This window comes from Microtus ochrogaster, chromosome 4 (assembly GCF_000317375.1).
Source record: "Microtus ochrogaster isolate Prairie Vole_2 chromosome 4, MicOch1.0, whole genome shotgun sequence".
Lineage (NCBI taxonomy): Eukaryota > Metazoa > Chordata > Mammalia > Rodentia > Cricetidae > Microtus > Microtus ochrogaster.
The window spans coordinates 48,679,500-48,700,674 of record NC_022011.1 but is presented as its reverse complement, the minus strand read 5'-3'; the positions used below and the strand labels follow the sequence as shown (position 1 = coordinate 48,700,674).

At 47.9% G+C, this 21,175-nt stretch overlaps 2 protein-coding genes across 2 annotated transcripts; one reads left to right on the top strand and one right to left on the bottom strand.

The window, feature by feature from the left end:
* Positions 1-6,278: 6,278 nt before the first annotated feature.
* C4H9orf116 (chromosome 4 C9orf116 homolog) lies at positions 6,279-11,293 on the bottom strand. Its single transcript, XM_005346199.3, has 3 exons — positions 11,121-11,293; positions 10,224-10,302; positions 6,279-6,703 (listed from the first exon to the last, which is right to left on the bottom strand). The coding sequence occupies exons 1-3, from the start codon at positions 11,261-11,263 to the stop codon at positions 6,515-6,517; spliced, it is 411 nt and encodes a 136-aa protein (XP_005346256.1). The 5' UTR covers positions 11,264-11,293; the 3' UTR covers positions 6,279-6,514.
* Positions 11,294-13,008: 1,715 nt separating this feature from the next.
* On the top strand, positions 13,009-15,341 carry Mrps2 (mitochondrial ribosomal protein S2). Its single transcript, XM_005346197.3, has 4 exons — positions 13,009-13,079; positions 13,181-13,297; positions 13,762-13,891; positions 14,415-15,341. The coding sequence occupies exons 1-4, from the start codon at positions 13,037-13,039 to the stop codon at positions 14,995-14,997; spliced, it is 873 nt and encodes a 290-aa protein (XP_005346254.1). The 5' UTR covers positions 13,009-13,036; the 3' UTR covers positions 14,998-15,341.
* The last annotated feature ends 5,834 nt before the right edge of the window (positions 15,342-21,175 follow it).

Below are 21,175 nucleotides of genomic sequence, written 5' to 3'. Positions count from 1 at the left end.
GTGTGTGTGTGTGTGTGTGTGTGTGTGTGTGTGTGTTGGCAGCATGGGGTTGGAGTAGGGGATCCTGACCATTAAAGAGCAAAAAGAAGGTCCCTTCTGTGTAGCCCCCCTGTATAAATATGTACACTAACCTCAAATGATGTTTTTATTTAATGTATGTGTCCTGGTACATAAGGTTTTTGTAGGGTTTTTTTGTAAATTATTTAAAGTAGTGTAAGAAACACTTTTTGAAAATGTCATTCAGTCTTGCAGGGTGTTCCTAGCTGTAATTCTCTGTGGTCTCCATGCATGTGTGTAGATGAACAAACACTTGGCTCTTACTGTCCCTGTGAGAGTCAGAGACAGAGGCTGGGTTTGTGGGCCATTTGCTGGTGCAAATGGGCCTGGAGACAGCAGCAGCTGTCCACCTCGGAAGTGCTAATAGAGCTGAGGTGTGTCCGGATGCCACTGGGACAAGGGTGCTTCATGAGGTATTCTGGTCCCTGGCCAGTGGCTGTCTCTGCATCCTGTAGTCATGGCCTGTAATTAGAAAACAGTTCAAAGCACAACAGCCAGCAGATAGTTTACCAGTCATCCCCTATCTAGTGTGGGAATCTGGCTGCTGGCTCTGCAGCTCAGCTGAGCCCAGATCATCCAGTATCTAGTTGCTTACCCATCCTAGCATCCATATAAACCTCTTTATACAAGAGCTACAGGTTTGTTTTTATTTGTGGCTCTAAAAGGTGATTCCATGTGTTCGTTTTGACTGTCCTGTTCTTTATGTATGGGTGAGTAGTGAGACCATGAGATGGCTTTGTCTCTGAACACCTTAGTCACCTGTGATGTTGAACCCCAGCCCTAGAAACATTGGGGACAAACCCTCCCCACACCAGCCCTGTAAGACTCAAAGCCCAGTTGTATATGACCAATGATAACACCAGCAACCTGCATGGCTTTCTGCAACCCTGCCTCTACCCACGAGAACGAAGGGCCTGGCCAGTCTGCCTTGGTGCTGAGGTGCCAGTGGCAACTGGGGGCTGAAGTTGTGCTGGACCCCCAATGTGAGGACTGTATCTGTGTTGTGATTCATCTCCCTGTCACCCCTGAGTTCTGCAGCTTAGTGTGCTGGGTTGCTGTGGCTCTACACTATGGCTGATTCTGTCAGTGTTCTAACTTTCTAACATGGAAGTAAGCTTTCTGCTTTATGCACCTGGGTCTTAATTGCAATTCACTTGTGTGCCCAGATGCAGATGCTCCTACCATCCTCTGTGTCTGCCTTGTGATGTGCACAGGGCTCTGTGGCTCTGTCTTGCCCCTGAGCAATCTTGATCTGTATATAATAAATTCCATGTGCATATTATATTTGTTCATGTGTTTCTGGGAGAAACGGCCTTGTATCATCTGTGTTCCCACTTTAAATTTTAAAGAGTGCTTCTAACCCTTGAAAACAGAACGTTTGTTTTGTATGTAAAACCCATTGGGTTTTTGGTTTTGTTTTTCTAATGAATAAACCAAGTGCTATCCACAGATTAGTTTGTTCTTTGTTTTGGGGGTCTACAAATATAGCCTGGCCTGCATGGGGTAATGACATCACCACCGAAGGGAAGGAGCTTCACCCCAAAACATCTCAGCATCTCAGTCCCATCTGCTCCCTACCTGTGGATTGCACTGGTCCAGTCTCCTGAACCCCGGAGCAGTAATGCTTCCCTTCCAAGTTTGCTGTGCTACATGCAACAAAAGCTGCCCCGATTCTGGGAAGGACAGCCCTTAGGTTGAGGGCTGTACCATCTCTCAGCTACGGCCAGCAAACCCACATGTCCACTCACGTCTTAGTTTCTTGTCCTGTCCCCGTGACAAAATACTCTTGACAACATGATAAAATGCTCTTGACAAAGGCAACGTCAAGGTTGATTCTGGTTCAGTCCTTCACAGCAGGCAAGGCCAGGTGGTCACATCACACCCACAGTCCGGAAACAGGATAAATGTCCCTGTGATGGTGCTAGTGGTTTTGTGAGAAGCCTGATCTGGCCGGCTTGCTCTGCCTTGTTATGTGTTCCCTCTGCATGTTCTGATCCAAAGTAAGGGCCTTGCAGATGCCCAGGAGATACCGGGTCCTTGATATGGAATTCCTAGGCTGCAGAACCCTAAGGCAAATAAACCTCCATTCTCTGTAAACTACAAGCCTAAGGTAATTTGTTCTGCCAACAGGAAATGGAGTAAGACTGTCAGAGGACTACATGAGAGGCATTTGGGCTTTTTGTCTTTCCAGACACTTCCTCTATTTAGCATGCGGTGTCTGCCTTTGTACTCTCATCAGCTCTCCCAGAAAAAGCATTTTATTGGACATGGCCAATTAAAGCAATTCAGTGCCCAACTGCAGTGCCAGAATGAAACCCACACAGCCCTCAGGCAAGCTTGATCCTGTGCCAACCCACATTTTGTTTGCCAGCCAACAATTCTGGCCCAGGCCCCACATTAGCCCTGGATTTGGAAGTGGGGACTGTCCAGCCCAGTTTTTCTCAGATGTGCTGGTTGCTGAGATGAATCTGCCTCATCACATGGCAGGACAGGAGCTTAGTCACTCTGGGCTCCACTCAGCCTCTGGTTCTTCCTATGGTGGCATTGTCCTCGCTCTTCAGGAAGGCTGCTGTGAGGCCGTTCCTTCTTATCAGCACTTGGTCGCTGGGGCTTTTTTTTCTTTCAACAGAAGGTAGAGGGGACTGAGGATGTAGCTCTGCTGAGTTTGATCCCCAGCACCACATAAAGTGTGGTAGTGCATTCCTGTCATCCCAACATTCAGGAGGTAGAAAAAGTCAGAAGTTCAAGGTCATCCTCAGCTTTCTGGAAAGGGGAGAGGCTAAATACAGGGAGGCCAGTGGCATTTAAAGAATATTTTTAAAGATTGTTAACCTATTTTCAGCAAGATATGGTGGTGCACACCTTTAATCCCAGCACTTGGGGAGGCAGAGTTAAGTGAATCTCTGTGAGTCAGGGCCAGCCTGGGCTACATAGTGAGACCCTGACTCGAACAAGCCACAGATTGATTAGTTCAGGGACTGGAGAGATGGCTCAGCAGTTAAGAGCAACACTGCTCTTGCTGAGGACCCAAGTTCAGTTCCCAACACCCACATCAAATGATGGCTCACAACCTCCTGTAATTCCAGCTGCAGGGGTTCCTCTTCCATGCTCTTCAGGCACCTGCACTTGTGTGCACATGCAAACTCACAAAGGCATGCACATATACACAAATACTAAGTTTAAAATTTATTTTTGTTGTGATGGTTTGTGCTTGTCAACTTGACTACATCTGGAATGAACTACAATCCAGAAATAGAGGACACACCTGCGAGAGATTATTTTTGCTCAATTTAAAGTGGGTGAAACCACTTCTAGTTTGGCTGGACCTTTGATGTAGGAAGGCACACATCTTTGATCAGGATCTTGGCGGGGGATGACCCACCTCTAATCTGGGCCACACCGTCTGCTGGAAGCCTATGTAAGGACATGGAAGAATGCTTTTGTTCTTCGCCTGTTTGCCATCAACTTGCTAGCACACCTATTCCTTCACTGGCATTGGAGCCGAATCCTTCAGGATTCCAGTGTATACAAAAGACACCCAGCCTTGCGGGACTGAGCAACAACTAGATTCTTGGACTGTCCATTCACAGCTTTCCATTGTTGGACTCAGCCTGTAAGTCATTCCGATGAATCATCTTTTTATATCTAGAGAGAGTCATCCCATAATCTCTGTGACTCTAGAGGATCCTAATGCATACACGTATATAGTTTTTGTCTGCATGTATGTCTGTGCACCACATGGTGCCCTCAGAGGCCCTAGAGCTGGAGTTACAGACTACTGTGACTCACCATGTGGGTGCTGGGAATTGATCCATGTCCTCTGAAGGAATAGCCAGTTCCCTTAACCAGTGAGCTATCTTTCCAGACCCTTTTTGGAGACAGGGTGTCTCTATGTAGACATCCTAGAACTGGCTATATAGACCAGGCTAGTCTCAAACTCACAAAGCTCTGCCTCTGCCTCTGCCTCTGCCTCTGCCTCTGCCTCTGCCTCTGCCTCTGCCTCTGCCTCTGCCTCTGCCTCTGCCTCTGCCTCTGCCTCAGCCCAGTACCACCACTCCTGATATCCCTAAATAAATCTTATAAAAATACCAGGAGTGGTGGCACATGCCTTTAGTCCCAGCACTTAGGAGACAGAGGCAGGCAAATCTACATGTGTTTGATGCCAGCCTGGTCTACAGAATGAGTTCCAGGACAGCCAGGAAAAGCCTATCTCCAAAAACAACAACAAAACAAACAAAACTTTTCAGTTGGACCCCAGCCTGCTGGTTTTCTACCTCAGAAGAGCTGTCTGTAGATTCTGGCTTCAGCCTTGGCTCATAGCCTTTTAATTAAGTCAATAGATTTTTTTCTAGAAAGCATTACCACTCCAAATTAGACATTAAGATTGTTGCCAAATGTTTACTTTGGGCATTAATAATACCGTAGGAAAAAAAGAGGGCATTTAGTTTCTGTGAACAAGTTTCTGAAGCATTAATGACAAGTGGGTAGGGATTTCTTCTTTCTGATCTCAACACTTCTGAAATTCCCTGTAGTAAGAACAACTCATACATGGGAATGAAGGTTTTTAAAATATAATAATAATAATAATAATAATAATGATTAGGTTGGGCGGTGGTGGTGCAAGTCTTTAATCTCAGCCCTTGGGAGGCAGAGGCAGGTGGATCTCTGTGAGTTCAAGGCCAGCCTGGTCTACAAAGTGAGTTCCAGGACAGTCAGGACTATACAGAAAAACCCTGTTTCAAAAAAAAATCAGGAGAAGAGAGAAGACTCAGTGGGGACCTGAGCTTGGAACAGGCACAGGGACACACACGTACAACCCTGACACTAAAGGACAGATACCAGTGGGTCCCCAGGGTTCACTGGCCAGTCAGTCCCCCCAACACATCTGGCTCCAGGTTCAGTGAGGGACCCTGACCCAAAAACACACAGTGGAGAGCAAGAAAGGAAGACAGCTAATGTCAATCTCTAACCTCCGCACATACACAATGGCAGAGTACAGCCTTACATATGTACACCCAGGTGCAGGAGCACACGTGTATTTTTTTTTTTCGAGACACGGTTTCTCTGTAGCTTTTTGGTTCCTGTCCTGGAACTAGCTCTTGTAGACCAGGCTGGCCTCAAACTCACAGAGATCCACCTGCCTCTGCCTCCCGAGTGCTGGCATTAAAGGCGTGCGCCACCACCGCCTGGCTGCACACATGTATTTTAAAAACTAATCTGCATCAACAAGATGGCTATCAGGGTAAGTTGCTTGCTGCCAGGAAGAGCAAAAGGAAAAGCAAACGAGAGCTGGAGAGATGGCTCAGTGGCTGAAAACACGTACTACTCTTTTTTATTGTTTTTGTTGAGCTGTGTGTTTTTCTCCACTCCCCTCCCTTCCTCTCCCACACACTACTCTTATAAAGGACCCAAGTTCAGGTCCCAGTACCCAGATGGGACACACTTCACACCTGCTGTAGATCCAGGAAATCTGACATCCTCTTCTGGACTCCCCAGGCATACACGCACGTGCACACGCACGCATACACACACACACACACATACACACACACACACACACACTTTAGAAATAAAAACGTAGGGACTGGAGAGATGGCTCAAGGGTTAAGAGCACACTGGCTGTTCTTGCAAAGGTTCTGAGTTCAATCCCCAGCAACCACATGGTGGCTCACAACCATCTGTAATGAGATCTGGTGCCCTCTTCTGGCGTGCAGGCATACATGCAGATAGAACACTGTATACATAATAAATAAATCTTAAAAAAAAAAAGAAAGAAAGAAAAGAAAAGAAAAGAAAAGAGAAATAAAATGACCTGAAAGAGAGCCTTTGTATAAACTTAGCATTTCCAATCTAGGGAGCGAAGTGAGGTTAGACTGAATGGTACTTGGATGGGATACCTCCAACCTCCGCAGTTCTCATACTGGTTATCATTGTCAACCTTAGTGGGTGGCATATGTCCCTCCCTTGACCCTCACTGTGACTGGAGAGAGTGCTCACCTGACATTTGTTCTACCAGTTGGGGCACCCCACACTCTCTGAGGACCTTCTAGGGTCTGTGCAGACGCTAGCCTAGTATAGTCAGACACATGGCAACGGCTCTCACAGAAAGACACTTTGTGGCACTCCTTGGCTCACTCTGCATTTCGGGTCAAGATTTGTGTTCCAGCAAGTTCCCTGCTGCTCCAGGACAAATATGAGACAAGTCGGAAATTGAGGCTGTGACAACTTTTTTAATAGAAAACCCAGCCATCAGCATCTTCCCTGTGTAAAATACAGAGCGAAAGACATTATGGCCCTATTCGCGTATCTTCTCCTCCGGGAAGGAAAAGTCTTTTCTGAGAAAGCGGTGAGATCCGTTCCTGTAGAACTGGGCCCTTGTCAAGGATGGGGCAGCAATGCTCCCTACAGCCACACTGAGTCAGGAGACCCAGTCCACGGGGACTGGCATCCAGCTCCCTTAGTCGCAGATGGATGGCCTGTTGACATTGTAGCTGGGGTGAAAGTTAAGGCGGTCACAGTGAGTAATGTAATTGTCAGGACCCGTCACTATGCTCTTGTCCAAGCCGACATTGAAAGTATTACTCCGGAACATTCCCGTAGCTACAACTTGTCTGGAAAACTTATTTGAAGATGGGTAATACACTTTCTGGAAGTGAAACAAGAGGGTGAATGGTGCGTGACAATATTCAAGCAGCCAGACTGGTATTTCAGAAGAATAGTAAGAGTTTCTGGGAAAATATAACCTCTATTGCTAGGAAGCACAGAAACCAGAGTGGGCTTTTGCCCCAACCTTCCCAGTTTGTGCTTAATATGTCCAATATAATTAACAGTACTGGGGGCTCAGAGGTTAAGAGCACTGAGTGCTCTTCCAGAGGTCCTGAGTTCAATTCCCAGAAACCACATGGTGGCTCACAACCATCTGTAATGAGATCTGGTGCCCTCTCCTGGTCTGCAGGCATATATGCAGATAGAACACTGTGTACATAATAAATAAATCTTTAAAAAAATTAACAGTGCCTTATTTCCACACTACACGGACAGCAAGAGAAGTTACATGATCACCCGTGTGCAACACCTCCACATCTAGGTGTGACAACAAGCATTAACCCGGGGGTCAGGCCAGAGTGACACCCCTACACACACACACACATCAAGATCCACTCCTGCCAACCATGCCACACTGGGCAAGTCACTAGGCCTCTGTAAGATTCAGGTTTTTCTTTTGTGAGTATAGTCACAACACTTGCAACACTCTAACAAATACTTAAAATTAATTTAGCAAGAGAAAAAGTTAGGAGGGCATAGTAGTCCATACCTGTTTTATTTTTACTTATTTATTTATTTATTATGTATACATATGTTCTGTCTGTGTATATGCCTACAGGCCAGAAGAGGGCACCAGACCCCATTACAGATGGTTGTGAGCCACCATGTGGTTGCTGGGAATTGAACTCAGGACTTTTGGAAGAGCAGGCAATGCTCTTAACCGCTGAACCATCTCTCCAGCTCCCAGGTAGTCCATACCTTTAATCTCAACATTCTAGAAGCAGTTCTCTGAGAGTTCGAGGCCAGGGAGGTCTATAGAGAGAGTTCCAGGACAGGCATGACTATATAGAGAGACCCTATCTCAAAATGAGAGGAGTGAAGGAGGGGAGGGAAGGAAAGAGAGAAAAAGGGAGAAAGAATATCTATCTTTTTATTGATCGATAGATATAGACATAGATATAGACATAGACATAGACATAGACATAGACATAGACATAGACATAGACATAGATATCTGGGCCTCACTCCTGAGTTTCAGTCCCATGAATGAGCAGTTCTGATGCTTTGGCCCTGGCTGGGTGACAGTGACCAAAGCAAGCTGCTTGTCAGAAGCCATAAGAAAAGTAAAGAGAGGCCAGACTGGACCCCATGGTTCCTCTCAAGGGCATACCTCCAGTGCCCTGAGAACCCCCTTAGAGTCCCGCATCCAAGGAGCACACACTAGTAACCCTGCCTTTAACATAGACCATCGAGGTCCCTCCTCCAAGCTACAGCAAAGGTTCCTGTTCTGGCTGTGAGCCAAAACCCTCTAGCAAGTGCTTTAAAGACCCCAGAGCATGAACCACTGGCCCAGTGTGTGGGAAGGGGCTGCCCTGCAGAGGCCTGAAGCACTCCTTGCTGAGAGTTTGGTGAGGGGTGAGGCCACTGTGAGTACAGAAACCGGGGTGAGAACCAGCCTAGCTAGACAGAATCTAGCTAGTGATAGGAAGATGGCTGACTAACCTCCACCATGTAAAGAGAAATGACTTCAAGCGTTTTTCTTTTCTTTTTCTTTATCCCTTTCTTTCTTTCTTCCTTCCTTTCTTTGCTTAATATTTATTTATTTATTTACTTATTTATTTTGTTTTTTTGAGACAGGATTTCTTTGTGTAACATCCCTAGCTGTCCTGGAACTTGCTCTGTAGAGCAGGTTGTCCTCAAACTCACAGAGATCCACCTGCCTCTGCTTTCCAAGGGCCAGAATTAAAGGTGTGCTCCACTACCGCCTTGCTCAGAGCATTTTTTAAAAGGCAAGTTTGAGATCTCCAGAAAAACTGAACATAAAACACAGTGTCTGGATCCCATCCCAATGCACACAGCTCCCCCACTGTCGGCACAGTGTACTGCAGGTGCACCTGCATCTGAGCCACTACTGCCCCTTGGTGGTTAACTGACAGCATTGCGCACTCAGGGGGCCCCTCTCGGCCCTGCACACTCAGTGCCATTAGACTAGTGTATAAAGACAGATATCCACCTCTGCAGTAGCATAGAGAATAATACTAGGAAGTGCTCGCAGAGTGCAGTGTACTCAATCAGAAAGCTAAACAGCCAACGCCAGAGAACAGGACTGTAAGAAGCAGGGAGTAGCCACCTCCCAACTTGCCTGATACCCTCGGCTTGTGGTCCATTGCCTGCTAATCTGAGTGTCAAATGCCACTGTTGACCAGAGCAGTGACCTTTTCCAAAGGCAGAAGCAGAAACTGGGGGTAGCAGGGGAGCTCAGCTGGTAGAACATTATGTCTGACATTAGCAAGCCCCAGCCCTTCATAAAACAGGCTGTGGAAGAGCACATCTTTAACCCAGCCCTTGGGAGATGGAGGCAGAAAGTTCAGGAGTTCAAAGCCATCTTCAGCTACATGGTGAGTTCAAAACTATCTGGGGCTAGCTAGAGATCTCAAAGAAAAAGACAAAGGTACTTATTGGCAGCCTTGATGACTTGGCATGGGTGCCCAGGACGCACACAGTGAAAGAAGAACCAACTCCTACATGCTGTCCTCAGACCTACATACGTGTGCCATGGGGCACTCCCACACAAGGACAGGGAGAATGCAATTTAAGAAAGCAGAAACAGCAGGGAGTGGTGGTACATAGCCTTCCTTTCCAACCTGGTCTACAAAGTGAGTTCCAGGACAGCCAGAGTTACACAGAGAAACCCTATCTCAAACAAACAAACAAAAGAAAATGCAGAAGCAGTAGTACCCATGTACCTAATTCCCACAAAAACACTTCTCTTATTTGGGGACACTGATTCCAGAATATCTTTTAGAATATTCTCTTCACAGGAGTTCTGTCACACAGAATGACGACATAACTAAATGATCAACTACCAGCTCTTCAAAAAAAAATGGCAGCTGTTTGAGTAATGACCCCCAACATCCTCATTCCAAAGTGGGAGCCCTGGCGGTATGGGGGTGCTCCCTCACTCCTTTAGTGATTTCCCTGGATCTGAGTGACTTCAGTCACAATGGCATCAGCTTGCAACCTTAGCTCTGACCAGAACTGTATCCCAATGCACAAAGCACATCTCACAGTACAGAACATGCCAGAGAACACTTGGCTTCATTGGTTTGCCTCTGGGTGCCCGTGTAAAGGTGTGTGTGCTCATGTAAAGAAGTGCACACCTATCTGAGGGTGTAAGTGACTACAGAACAGGAGAAGGACAAGGCAGAAGCCAGTTTACTTGGACTTTTCTCTTTCTACTATATATTTTGCTCCTAAATGTATCCTACCATCTCTCTGCCTTGCCCCGTTCTAACATGAGTTAAGGTGCCCCATATTTATAATGGGGTTCCAATCTCTGACTCCCCCAACTCTGTTCTTCTAGATGGCACCTCATCCTGGCATGTCTGGCTTTCACGTACCGGCATCTCATGCACTGTGGGTGCTCTGCTCCCATAGGTCTGGTTACTGGTCCTGTACATAGAGACAGCCTCATTGGTCCTGTAGAAGAGAGACACACTCTGTTTCCCACTCCTTCTAAACCAGTCAAGTCATAACCTGAAAGAATCAGATTGATGGAGTTCTTTTGGTGATGTCCCCAGACAGCAATAGCATGCCAACCGTGCTCCCACTGTGGCCACTCTCTCCCAGCAGGCCCCTGGCCTCCTCTGCTGGCCATGACCCCTGATTCTTTCAAGGCAAACCCCTACAGAACACCCAGCCAGCAAATGCTGGAGTTAGGAGCCTCGGTGGAACCTTGGTACACAGACTGCTACTGCCAGGCATGAAGCTACCTCCGGAACTACATCTCAACTTCAAGACCCTGTCACCCAGCAGTCCCTACACTTCTGAGCCCCAACCCTTACAGAGGCCTAGTTTCTGTCCGCTGGAGCGGAGGAAGGTTTGTGGTTTATGAAGCTGTGGTCTGTGACACAGAGGCTACGGGTGGGACGCAGTTCTGCTTCCTACGGGTGGGACGCAGTTCTGCTTCCTACTCTGAGGCCTCAGCAAGCCGTCTTCTCGCTTGCGGGAAGGGCTTGGTAGCGTGCCTGCAGGCTTCCATCGTTTGCAAGGGAGCCACACTGCCCTGTGAGGTCACTTTCAGAGGAGTTCCACACACAACCTTACATCCATACGTGGTTGCTCAGGCAGAAGGTACACAACCCTGATAGTAATGGTCACACAAGGCACAAGGGTCCACCTCTGGCTTCTTTTCACCTCAGCGGTCAGGCACTTGGGAGTTTTTACACACATGGCTAAAGTTAGGGTCACCTGAGGCACCCTGCTGCCTGCCTGGAGGAGGTGACCCCAGTCCTCACCTGTAGCCATGAAACCACCCCGGGTTGTTGAACCTGACTGGGAGCTGCTCGCTCACGCGGTAGTAGTCGCTCGTCTTCTCTGGGGCGGGCTTAGCCTTTGTCTCCACCGGCTCCGTGCACTCTTGGGGGTTTTTTTCAGACATTTAACCTCCACAGAAAAGTAGCCCCCGACCAATGGCCAAGGCTGCGGCAGCAGCGGCAGGGCGTCCTGTTGCTAGGCAACGATGTCATCTGACAGGGAGGAGGGGCGGTTCTTTGTGGACTGCTTGCGCCCCCGGAGCTGTAGGCAAATCTAGAATCTTCCAGAGGGCGAATAACAAAGGGGACAGTGAGGAGTTCTAAGCTAGGACGGTCACGCGAAGGAATCCCAAGTTTTCACGCTTCGGCCCCTCGGGGGTACCGCTGTCCTTTTTCTGCAACTGTTGGGAACATCCTGGTATCATCTCAAAATGTGATAGGAAGCAGATTCTGGGCAAATGAGACCTTAGAACCTGTGGCTTAACCAGCAAATTCACAGGAATCAGGTGCTTCCGATCTCTCCATGAGCAAACACTCACTGGTCTGTCATTTGCTGGACTTGCCAGGACTTCTCCTTGGCCTCTCGCCCCATGCTCCCCACAACTCAGCCTACATTTAGATGCGAGATGTTGCTAAATTTAGGCCAAATACTATTGAAATGTTAAAATATGATCTTGTGAGCGGTGCAGGTATTTATGACATGCTAGTACATGCGGGAGGCATATCTCTGAGTTCGAGACCAGACTGATGTACATAGAGTGTTCTAGGCCAGCCAAGGGTACATAGTGAGACCCTGTATCAATGATGATGATGATAAGTTTTAAAACCAATAATAAAAGCCACTCGGGGCATAGTGTGGTAGTGCATACCAATAATCCCAGTACTCGGAGACAGAGGCAGGCAGATATCTGTGAGTTCCAGGCCAGGCCAGTCAGAGAGACTTTGGTTCATTGTTGTTGTCGTTCTTTAAAATAATATGGGGCTGGAGAGATGACCCAGTGGTTAAGGGCATTTATTGCTCTTGCAGGGAACCTGAATTCAACTATCAGCACCTACAACGTGACTCGCAAACATCCTTAACTTCAGTGCCTAGGGATCAGACACCTTATGATCTCCACGGGCACCAGGCACTCACGGGGTGCATAAATATGTATATACATATACATATACACATATATACACATGCATGTAGGCAAAATACTCATACACAAAATAAATAAACTTAAAACAAAGTTTAAAGAAAAAAATGTGGGGCTGGAGAGATGGCTCAGTGGTTAAGAGCATTGCCTGCTCTTCCAAAGGTCCTGAGTTCAATTCCCAGCAACCACATGGTGGCTCATAACCATCTGTAATGAGGTCTGATGCCCTCTTCTGGCCTGCAGACATACACACAGACAGAATATTGTATACATAATAAATAAAATAAATATTTTAAAAAAAAAGAAAAAGAAAAAATGTGCCGGGCGTCGTAGTGGCGTATGTCTCTAATCCCAGCACTCGGGAGGCAGAGGCAGGCGGATCTCTGAGTTCATGACCAGCCTTGTCTACAGATCTCCAGGACAGCCAAGGATTCATAGATAAACCCTATCTCAGGAAAACAAACATAAAGACCACTTTGAACCAGAGGGTCGCCTCCTCCTGACCAACTCTGAGAGGAAGCTGCAATTTTAGTGGAGGAACACGCTGTAGATGAGTGTCCCACCTCACAACTCGGCACCGAACGCCAGCCACCTCACTGACTCGCCCTGGTGGATCCCTCCTGCAAGGTAGTGTGCTCAGAGGGAGCCAGGGACGGTCCTCCAGTCCTGCAGGCGGCGCTGCGACCCCGCGCTCTCGGCGGAGAAGGCGCTCTGCCTGGCAGGAAGCGTCTCCGCAGCGTTTCTGTCCACGCGCCAACCATGGCGCCTTCTCCGGCCGTGCTGACCCGGCTGCTGTGTGCAGGTGAGCACGCCGGACCCCCCGAGACGGGAGGGACCCTGGGATCCGAGAGAGGAGGACAGGGATGTGGTCAGGGCGCAGTCCCACCGCCTCTCTCCCCGCAGGTGTGTGGCGCCGGCCAAGTTTCCTGCAGAAGGCGACCCCGGGCCCGGCGGGACTGAATGGTAGGACAGTGTCGGGAGCTCAAGTCCCCGTGGTCAGCGAGCCCCAGGACGACGACGGTAAAGGCCAGCGGCTGGAGCTGGGTCGGGGAGCAGAATCGTGGAGGGGTTGTCATTGCGGGATCCCTAAACGAACCCTGTGCTAATCTCTCTTAAGTGGGGGTGGACGGGAGAATTGCCCCCCTTCCCCGCTGTGGCTTAGTAGCTCCCGAGACCAGTGAAGACCAGTTTTGGATCTATTGATCTTGCTGGTCTCTTGGCAGGGCATTTAACACCCCAGAAGTCAATGAGGTCCCTGTCTCTCTCTTTTATCTGTGGAGACTAAGGGAAGAGATGAGCAGGCTTTCCCCACACAGAGTCCACCTCAAACCTTGGCTCTAGCCCTTTGCCGCCGTAAAAATGCACCCGTGTCTTCCAGACCTTTCCTAACATTCCTCGTCCTCGCCCTTGAGGGCCCTACTCCCAAGGGACCCTGAGTCTTTGGTTGGTGGAGGTGTGCCACAGTGCCTTTCCTTCCTTTTCAGATCTCCAGAGCAGGATCCTAGATGTGCCCCTGCAACATTCGGACTTCTTCAATGTCAAGGAGCTGTTTTCTGTGAAGAGCCTCTTCGAGGCCCGAGTACACCTGGGCCATAAAGCTGGTTGCCGGCATAGGTAGCTGGCACAGGCAGTGTGGGCAGGGCCGTGGGATCAGGTCAGGGCTGGAAGTGGGGGAGCGTTAACAGCAACACCAAGTGCGGTGCTAGTGTTGATACGGTTCATAGACATGGTGAAAATTGAGGGTCTTTACGGGCCGGCGACCCCTGAGTTTCGGCCACCCCAGTGGAGAGGTCCTGCTATATAGAACTGGAGTGGCCATAGAGAGCAATACTAGACAGAGTGCCAGGCCTGGGTTCTTGTTTAAGGTGCAGTCGGCCCTGAAATCTCCGTGGGGGAAGGTGGGACAGGTTGAGCCACACACCCAATGCTTGCTGGTCAACTCCACAGCACTGTATCCCCATCCCGTCACTCACTAGACAGAGTGTGGTGGGGAGCAGACGGATGTAAATAGTACCTCAAGCCTGCAGTGCCCTCAGTTAAGATTCTCAGTTGCTGGGGAGGAGATGGTTGGGGAAGGGGTAGCTCCGTGAACACTGTTCCACTCGCCTTGGGTTTTTTTTGTTTTTGTTTTTGGCAGGTTTATGGAACCATACATCTTTGGGAACCGCCTGGGTCAAGACATCATCGACCTGGAACAGACAGCCTTGAACCTACAGCTGGCCTTGAACTTCACTGCTCACGTGGCCTACCGCAAGGGCATCATCCTGTTCGTGAGCAGGAATCGGCAGTTCTCTCACTTGATCGAGAAGACAGCCCAGGACTGCGGAGAGTACGCCCACACACGCTACTTCAAGGGTGGTCTGCTGACGAACGCACACCTCCTCTTTGGGCCCACAGTCCGCCTGCCGGACCTCATCATCTTCCTGCACACGCTCAACAATGTCTTTGAGTCCCATGTGGCTGTGAGGGATGCTGCCAAGATGAACATCCCCACGGTGGGCATTGTGGACACCAACTGCAACCCGTGCCTCATCACTTACCCTATCCCTGGCAACGATGACTCGCCCCAAGCTATCCAGCTCTTCTGCAAGCTTTTCCGGACAACCATCAACAGGGCCAAGGAAAAGAGGAGGCAGATGGAGGCGCTGCATCGGCTGCAGAGTTCCAGGGGGTCTGAGGGCAGTGAAACATCTGCACCTGATAAAAGCCATTCCCCATGACGGGAACCTCTGCTCCCACACTAGACAGCCAAGCCTGTTCTGAGCAGGAAACTCCTGTCCAACCCTGCCTGTATCATCATTCCCCATCCTCAGCATCAGAGTCCTATATTCCCAGATCTGGCCACCCCAGAGTCCGATCATCCTGAGTTAAACCTGGTCTGCCTTTTTTCTGGGAGCAAACTCAAGTAAAGTACATATCCATGTGGCCTTTGGCATCCACTAAGACTTGGACATAGCTAGCCAAATGGAAGGCACTGTTTCTCTCTTGTCAAGAAGCCCTTGCTTCCACTTTGGGTGTGTATCAGGTGGGTTTTCAATTAAAATTAATACTTCATTCTCTGTCAGAAATTCCGAGCAAGACAATACTGATGTCCCTCGGGGCCCCCAATAGTCGCCTCTAGATCTATAACCAGACTTAAAGGCTAAGCAGGCTCCTAGAAGGGTAGGAAGTATAGTCCCTAAGGAGGTGTGCTGCACCACTAAAGAGCTTACTGAGTTTGCTAATCCATTCAAGCAGTCGGGAATATGTGTAGGAGTGGATTTTAAGGTGTGGGATAATGGTGAAAGGAACACAGAACTGAATCAGGCTGAGTTTGTTGAAATGGACCCTTTGAGTGGAGATCTAGGTTCACTACAGAAACTCGCAGTTAAAATAAAAAAGTGTCCACAGTTTGCTTGAAAGGTTGGCTGAAGCATTTGTCAAAAGATGACCTGGGAGCAGGAAGGTCCTTGTGCCCACAGATCATTGGGGAAACCAGAAATATTAATCACACAGATGTCTCCTCAAAGAAGGGGTAAATACCTACTTTCCATGAAGAAGGCTGGGAGTGGATACTGTTATGACTTGGTGACCTTTGCTATCTGTAGAACCAGACCTCACCCAAAGTCCTCAGGATGTTTACCTAGACTTCCCCTCCTTAGACCTTTTTTTGGTTTTTTGGTTTTCAGTTTGGTTTGTTTGGTTTTGGTTTTTCAGGACAGGCTTTCTCTGTGTAGCCTTAACTATCCTGGAACACACTCTGTACATCTCAAACTCACAGAGATCCGCCTGCCTCTGCCTCCCAGAGTGCTGGGATTAAAGACGTGCCACCACTGCCCCGTTAGCTTTGTTTATCAGTCAATAGAACTCATCCTTAGGGGAAATGTCACAGGTCCTTTAAAGCCTGCTGACCTCTATATAGGCTATCTGGGTCAGAGACCACACAGATCCTAGGCCCTTAAACAACAGAACCCATCTTCATAGTCACATGTACTTTGAGCTGAGTTTCAGTGTGATTATGCCTCCCTGTGCATCAGGGATTATACTACACCGGAAGCTTTTTTTCCCAAATTGTACCATGTTTAAATGTGCTTACAATAAATCACCTGGTGTCAGATGCTCTAGAACTTGGAACCAGCACCAACTAAGTTGGGCTGAACTGGGTTTTCCTTCAAGGTTTGTTTCTCTGCAGGCCTTGACACTTGCAGGAACCCCCATAGCATACTGAAAAGGAGTTGGAGTTGCCTGATATCCCTTGGTTTAGTGTTGACAAAGGGTTTTTAAGGTTCAGGGAAATTGCAATGCTGAAGTGAGTATGTTGTATAAAACAATCCTCCACATGGGAAGGCCTAAGCCAGGCGGTGGTGGCGCACGCCTTTAATCCCAGCACTCGGGAGGCAGAGGCAGGCGGATCTCTGTGAGTTCGAGACCAGCCTGGTCTACAAGAGCTAGTTCCAGGACAGGCTCCAAAAACCACAGAGAAACCCTGTCTCGAAAAACCACATGGGAAGGCCTAGAAGACACACCCTTCACTAATCCTGTAAGACACAAAATGGTGAGGGGCACAAGCACATTTAAGAAGATCTGCTGTCACGTACTGGCTTTGTGGGAGCCTAGGCAGTTTGGATACTCACCTTACTAGACCTGGATGAAGGTGGGTGGTCCTTGGACTTCCCACAGGGCAGGGAACCCTGATTGCTCTTTGGGCTGAGGAGGGAGGGGGACTTGATTGGGGGAGGGGGAAGGAAATGGGAGGCGGTGGCGGGGAAGAGACAGAAATCTTTAATAAATAAATAAATAAATAAATAAATAAATAAATAAATAAAGAAGATCTGCTGTCTCCCTTTTCCTTGTGCCAGACCTTAGGGCTGGAGATGCTGCTGCTCGGTTGGATGAATTAAATGCAATCAATAGATTTGCCAGGTGATCTGTCTTTAATCCCAGCACTTGGGAGGCAGACAGATCTCTGAGTTTGAGGCCAGAACTCAGATGTACAGAGCAAGTTCCAGGACAGCCAGAGCTTCACAAAGAAACCCTGTCTTAAAGAAAGAAAAAAGTTCTGTGGCAGGGGCCAGGTGGCAGCACCAAAGGCAAGATGAGCATAGTTATTGTAATGAGCGCACAGACAAAACAGTGTCTGACCTGTACGGTCAGCACAGGCCAAGTGAGTTCTCTGGGGGCATGATTTGTATGGATCTGTGGTACCAGCTAATTAGTTATGGTGCTTCCAAGCATTAAATAGATAAGAAACCAGAATGTTTGATCTGCACAGATGGAAAATTTCTCAAATAAATGAAAGAAAAGCTACGTTGGGTCATGGCCAAAGGGATTCTCCACCTGTGGACCAATTTCCAGAATGAAGGGGGTGGCCAGGTTCTTCCGTGGAAGGATCTTGATAAAATGCCTGAAAGTTTTACTGTTAGCCTTTCCCATTCCTTCCCAGAAGGTAATGCAGCCTTTGACAGGGTAACTACACTGGGGGTAAGGAAACAATTAGACTCTCCAGACCTACTGGATACTGGTTCTGAACTGACACTGATTCCAGTAGGTCCCAAGAAACACTGGCCCTCCGGTTAAAGAAGGGGTTTATGGAGGTCAGGTGGTTAATGGAGTTTTGACTAAAGTCCAACTCACAGTAGGTCCAATGGGTCCCTAAACTCATCTTGTGGTTATTCCCCCAGTCTCAGATTGTATAACTGGGATAGATAGAAGTCGGCAGAATTCTCACACTGGTTCCCTGCTGTGTGGAATATGGGCTATCATGGTTGGAAGGGCTGAATGGAAGCCTTTAGCGTTGCCTCTGCCAAGAAAAATAGTGAATCAAACAAAAACAGCACCACATCCCTGGAGGAACTGCAGAAATGAGTGCCATCAAGGACTTGAAAGATGCAGGGGTGGCGGGTGGTACCCACTACATCTCCCTTTAACTCTCCTGTCTGGCCAGTGCAGAATACAGATGGATTGTCAAGGATGACAGTTGATTATGGAAAACTCAATACTGACTCCAGCTGCAGCTGCTGGACCAGATATGGTGTCCTTACTTGAGCAGATTAACACATCTCCTAGTACATGGTTTGCAGCTGTTGATTCAGCAATGCCTTGTTCTTGGTACCCATCCATAAAGACCACTAGAAGCAGTTTGGCCAGGCCAGCAGTAATACCTCAAGGATATATTAACTCTCCAGCCCTGTGTCATTACTTAAAAGGGGTCTTGACCATTTGTCTCTTCCACAAAATATTACATGGGTGCACTATATTGATGACATTATGCTGATTGGACCAAGCAAACTGGAGGTAGCAACTCCTTTGGACTCGTTGGTAACACATACGCACATCAGAGGAGGGGAAATAATCCAACCAAAATTCAAGGGCCTACCTCCATGAAATTCTTAGGAGTCTAGTGGTGGAGCACATGTGGAGGTACTCCTTCTAAAATATAGAATAAGTAAATGCTCATCAGAAGGTGGCTTCAGCTGAGGAGGTGTTCAATACAGTCATCAAGTAGATAGGATGGCCCAGTCTGTGGACAGTCAGCCTCTTTGCCCAGCCATTCCTGTCATTGCCCAATGGGCCATGAACAAAGTGGCCATGGTGGCACAGATGGGGGTTATGCATGGGTTCAATAACATTGACTTCTACTCACCAAGGCTGACCTGGCAATAGTTGCTGCTGAGTGCCAGATCTGCCAACAGTGGAGACCAACAACATGTGTAGTGAAATTTTGTGTGTGATCTAACAAAGTTTGCCTCAAGATCAGAGTGCAGAACTAAGCTACCAGTTAGCCATAGGGCCAGGCAGTGGTGGCACACACACCTTTAATCCCAGCACTCAGGAGATGGAGATTGATCTCTGTGAGTTCAAGGCCACCCTGGGCCACACTGAATCTATCTGAATCTATCTAAAAGAGACTGAATCTATCTAAAAGAGAAACAGCTCATGCAAAGGTGATCTCAGCACTTGGGATCACATGGCTTTAATCCCAACATTGGGAGGTGGAGACAGTAGTGATATGGCTAGGTAGAGAGAGGAATATAAGGTAGGAGGAGACAGGCCCTCAGAAGCAATCTGAAGTTTCCTAGAGAGAGAGTCAGTCTGAGGATTTGTAGACAGGATCGCCCCTTCAGTCTGAACATTGTTAGAGGTAAGAACTCTCTAGTGATTGTGTGCTCTGCTTCTCTGATCATTCAGCTTTAACCCCTGCATCTGACTCTGACTTTTTATTATTAAATCCAATTGGAATGTGTGTTATAGATATGACATCATTACCCAGGGTGACCAGCCATCAACCTGGTGGTAGAATGACTTCACTGGACCACTTCCCTGTAGAAAGGACAATGCTTTGTCCTTACTGCAGCAAATACTTATTCTGACTATGGATTTCCCTTCCCTGCACATACTGCTTCCACCAAAACCACCACCCATGGATTTACAAAGTGCCTGATCCACTGATGGTATTCCACGCAGTATTGCTTCTGACCAGGGAAGTCACTTCACAGCCAAAGAAGTGCAACAGTGGACCCATGATCATGGAATCCACTGCTCTTACCATGCTCCCCACCACTCTGAAGCAGCTGGCCTGATAGAAAGATGGAATGTCATTTTGAAGACACAGCTACAGAGCCAAGTAGGTGACAGCAGCCTGGAGAGCTAGGGCAGAGTTCTGCAGAAGGCGGTAGATGCTTTGAGTCACCGTCCAAAATATGATGCAGTTTCTCTCATAGCCAGGATCTACAGGTCTAGGGACCAAGGGGTGGAAAAGGGAATAGCTCCACTAGCAATCACTCCTAGGAAAAATTTTGCTTCCTGTTCCCACCACCTTAAGTTCTGCTGACCTAGAAGTTTTGCTCCCAGAGGGTGGTAGTGCTCCTGCCAGGAGACACAATAAACATTCCATTGAACTAGAAGCTCAGACTGCCCCATCGGGTTTTCTGTGTTGCACGGGTCTCTCAAAGAAGGGGAGTTACCCCAGAATGTAATCTAGGTTCTCTGGCAGCAGGGAGGAACAGTTTCTGTGAACTGAACCTCAAACCTCTCTCTATTCAGAAGCACATGTACTGATTATACACAAAGGCTGTGTTTGGGGTACAACAAGTTCCTTACACCAAAGCCCTTTTCATCTCTATGTTCTCTGAAGGAAATCTTCACACCCTACAATCTTTAGTCCTTACTGTGTTCTGTTTGCAGTCCTCAATAATGCAAGACCTCCAAGTGTGCCTGCATAGTCTTGTGACCAAAATCACATAGTGGATGGAAAACTCCCTCAGAAAACAATTCTTTAAATCATAGAAAACACTCACTGTTCTCTACTGATCTCTTCAATGTCTAGGTACCTTCAACAATCACAAATACATTCAACTGTTACCCTAGAAACACTGAGAAACAACTATTACATTCTAATGTTTAGTCTAGATACAATGATTCTACTAGATTCCCACTACAACCTCCTAGCCACTTTGGGCTTCTGATGCCCTTAAGCCAACAGGTTAAGAAAGGAATAACCTGATGTCAACTGTGGGTTTCCAAATGCGTGCACACACACACACACACACACCTATACACGTCAAAACACATTTACACTACACATACATACACAAAGATAGAAAAGATACATATGCACATTTCTGTATGCCTAGAGAGAAGCAGAGCATAAATGATAAACATATTGATCACCTGCTCACGGCTCCCTTCATCCTATATCTTGTTTTGTTCTTCTTGGCCCTTGTGCTGGTTTCTTCGAACACTTTCCTATCTGCCCAAGTACCCATCAAGTCACACGTGTTCCAATAAGGAGTCCAAATGCACCTGCACTTCCTCCCACCCACTTCCTAAATGCACCTGGCTTTCTCCCACTCACTTCCTAAGTGCACCTGGCTTTCTCCCACTCACTTCCTAAACGCACCTGGCTTTCTCCCACCCACC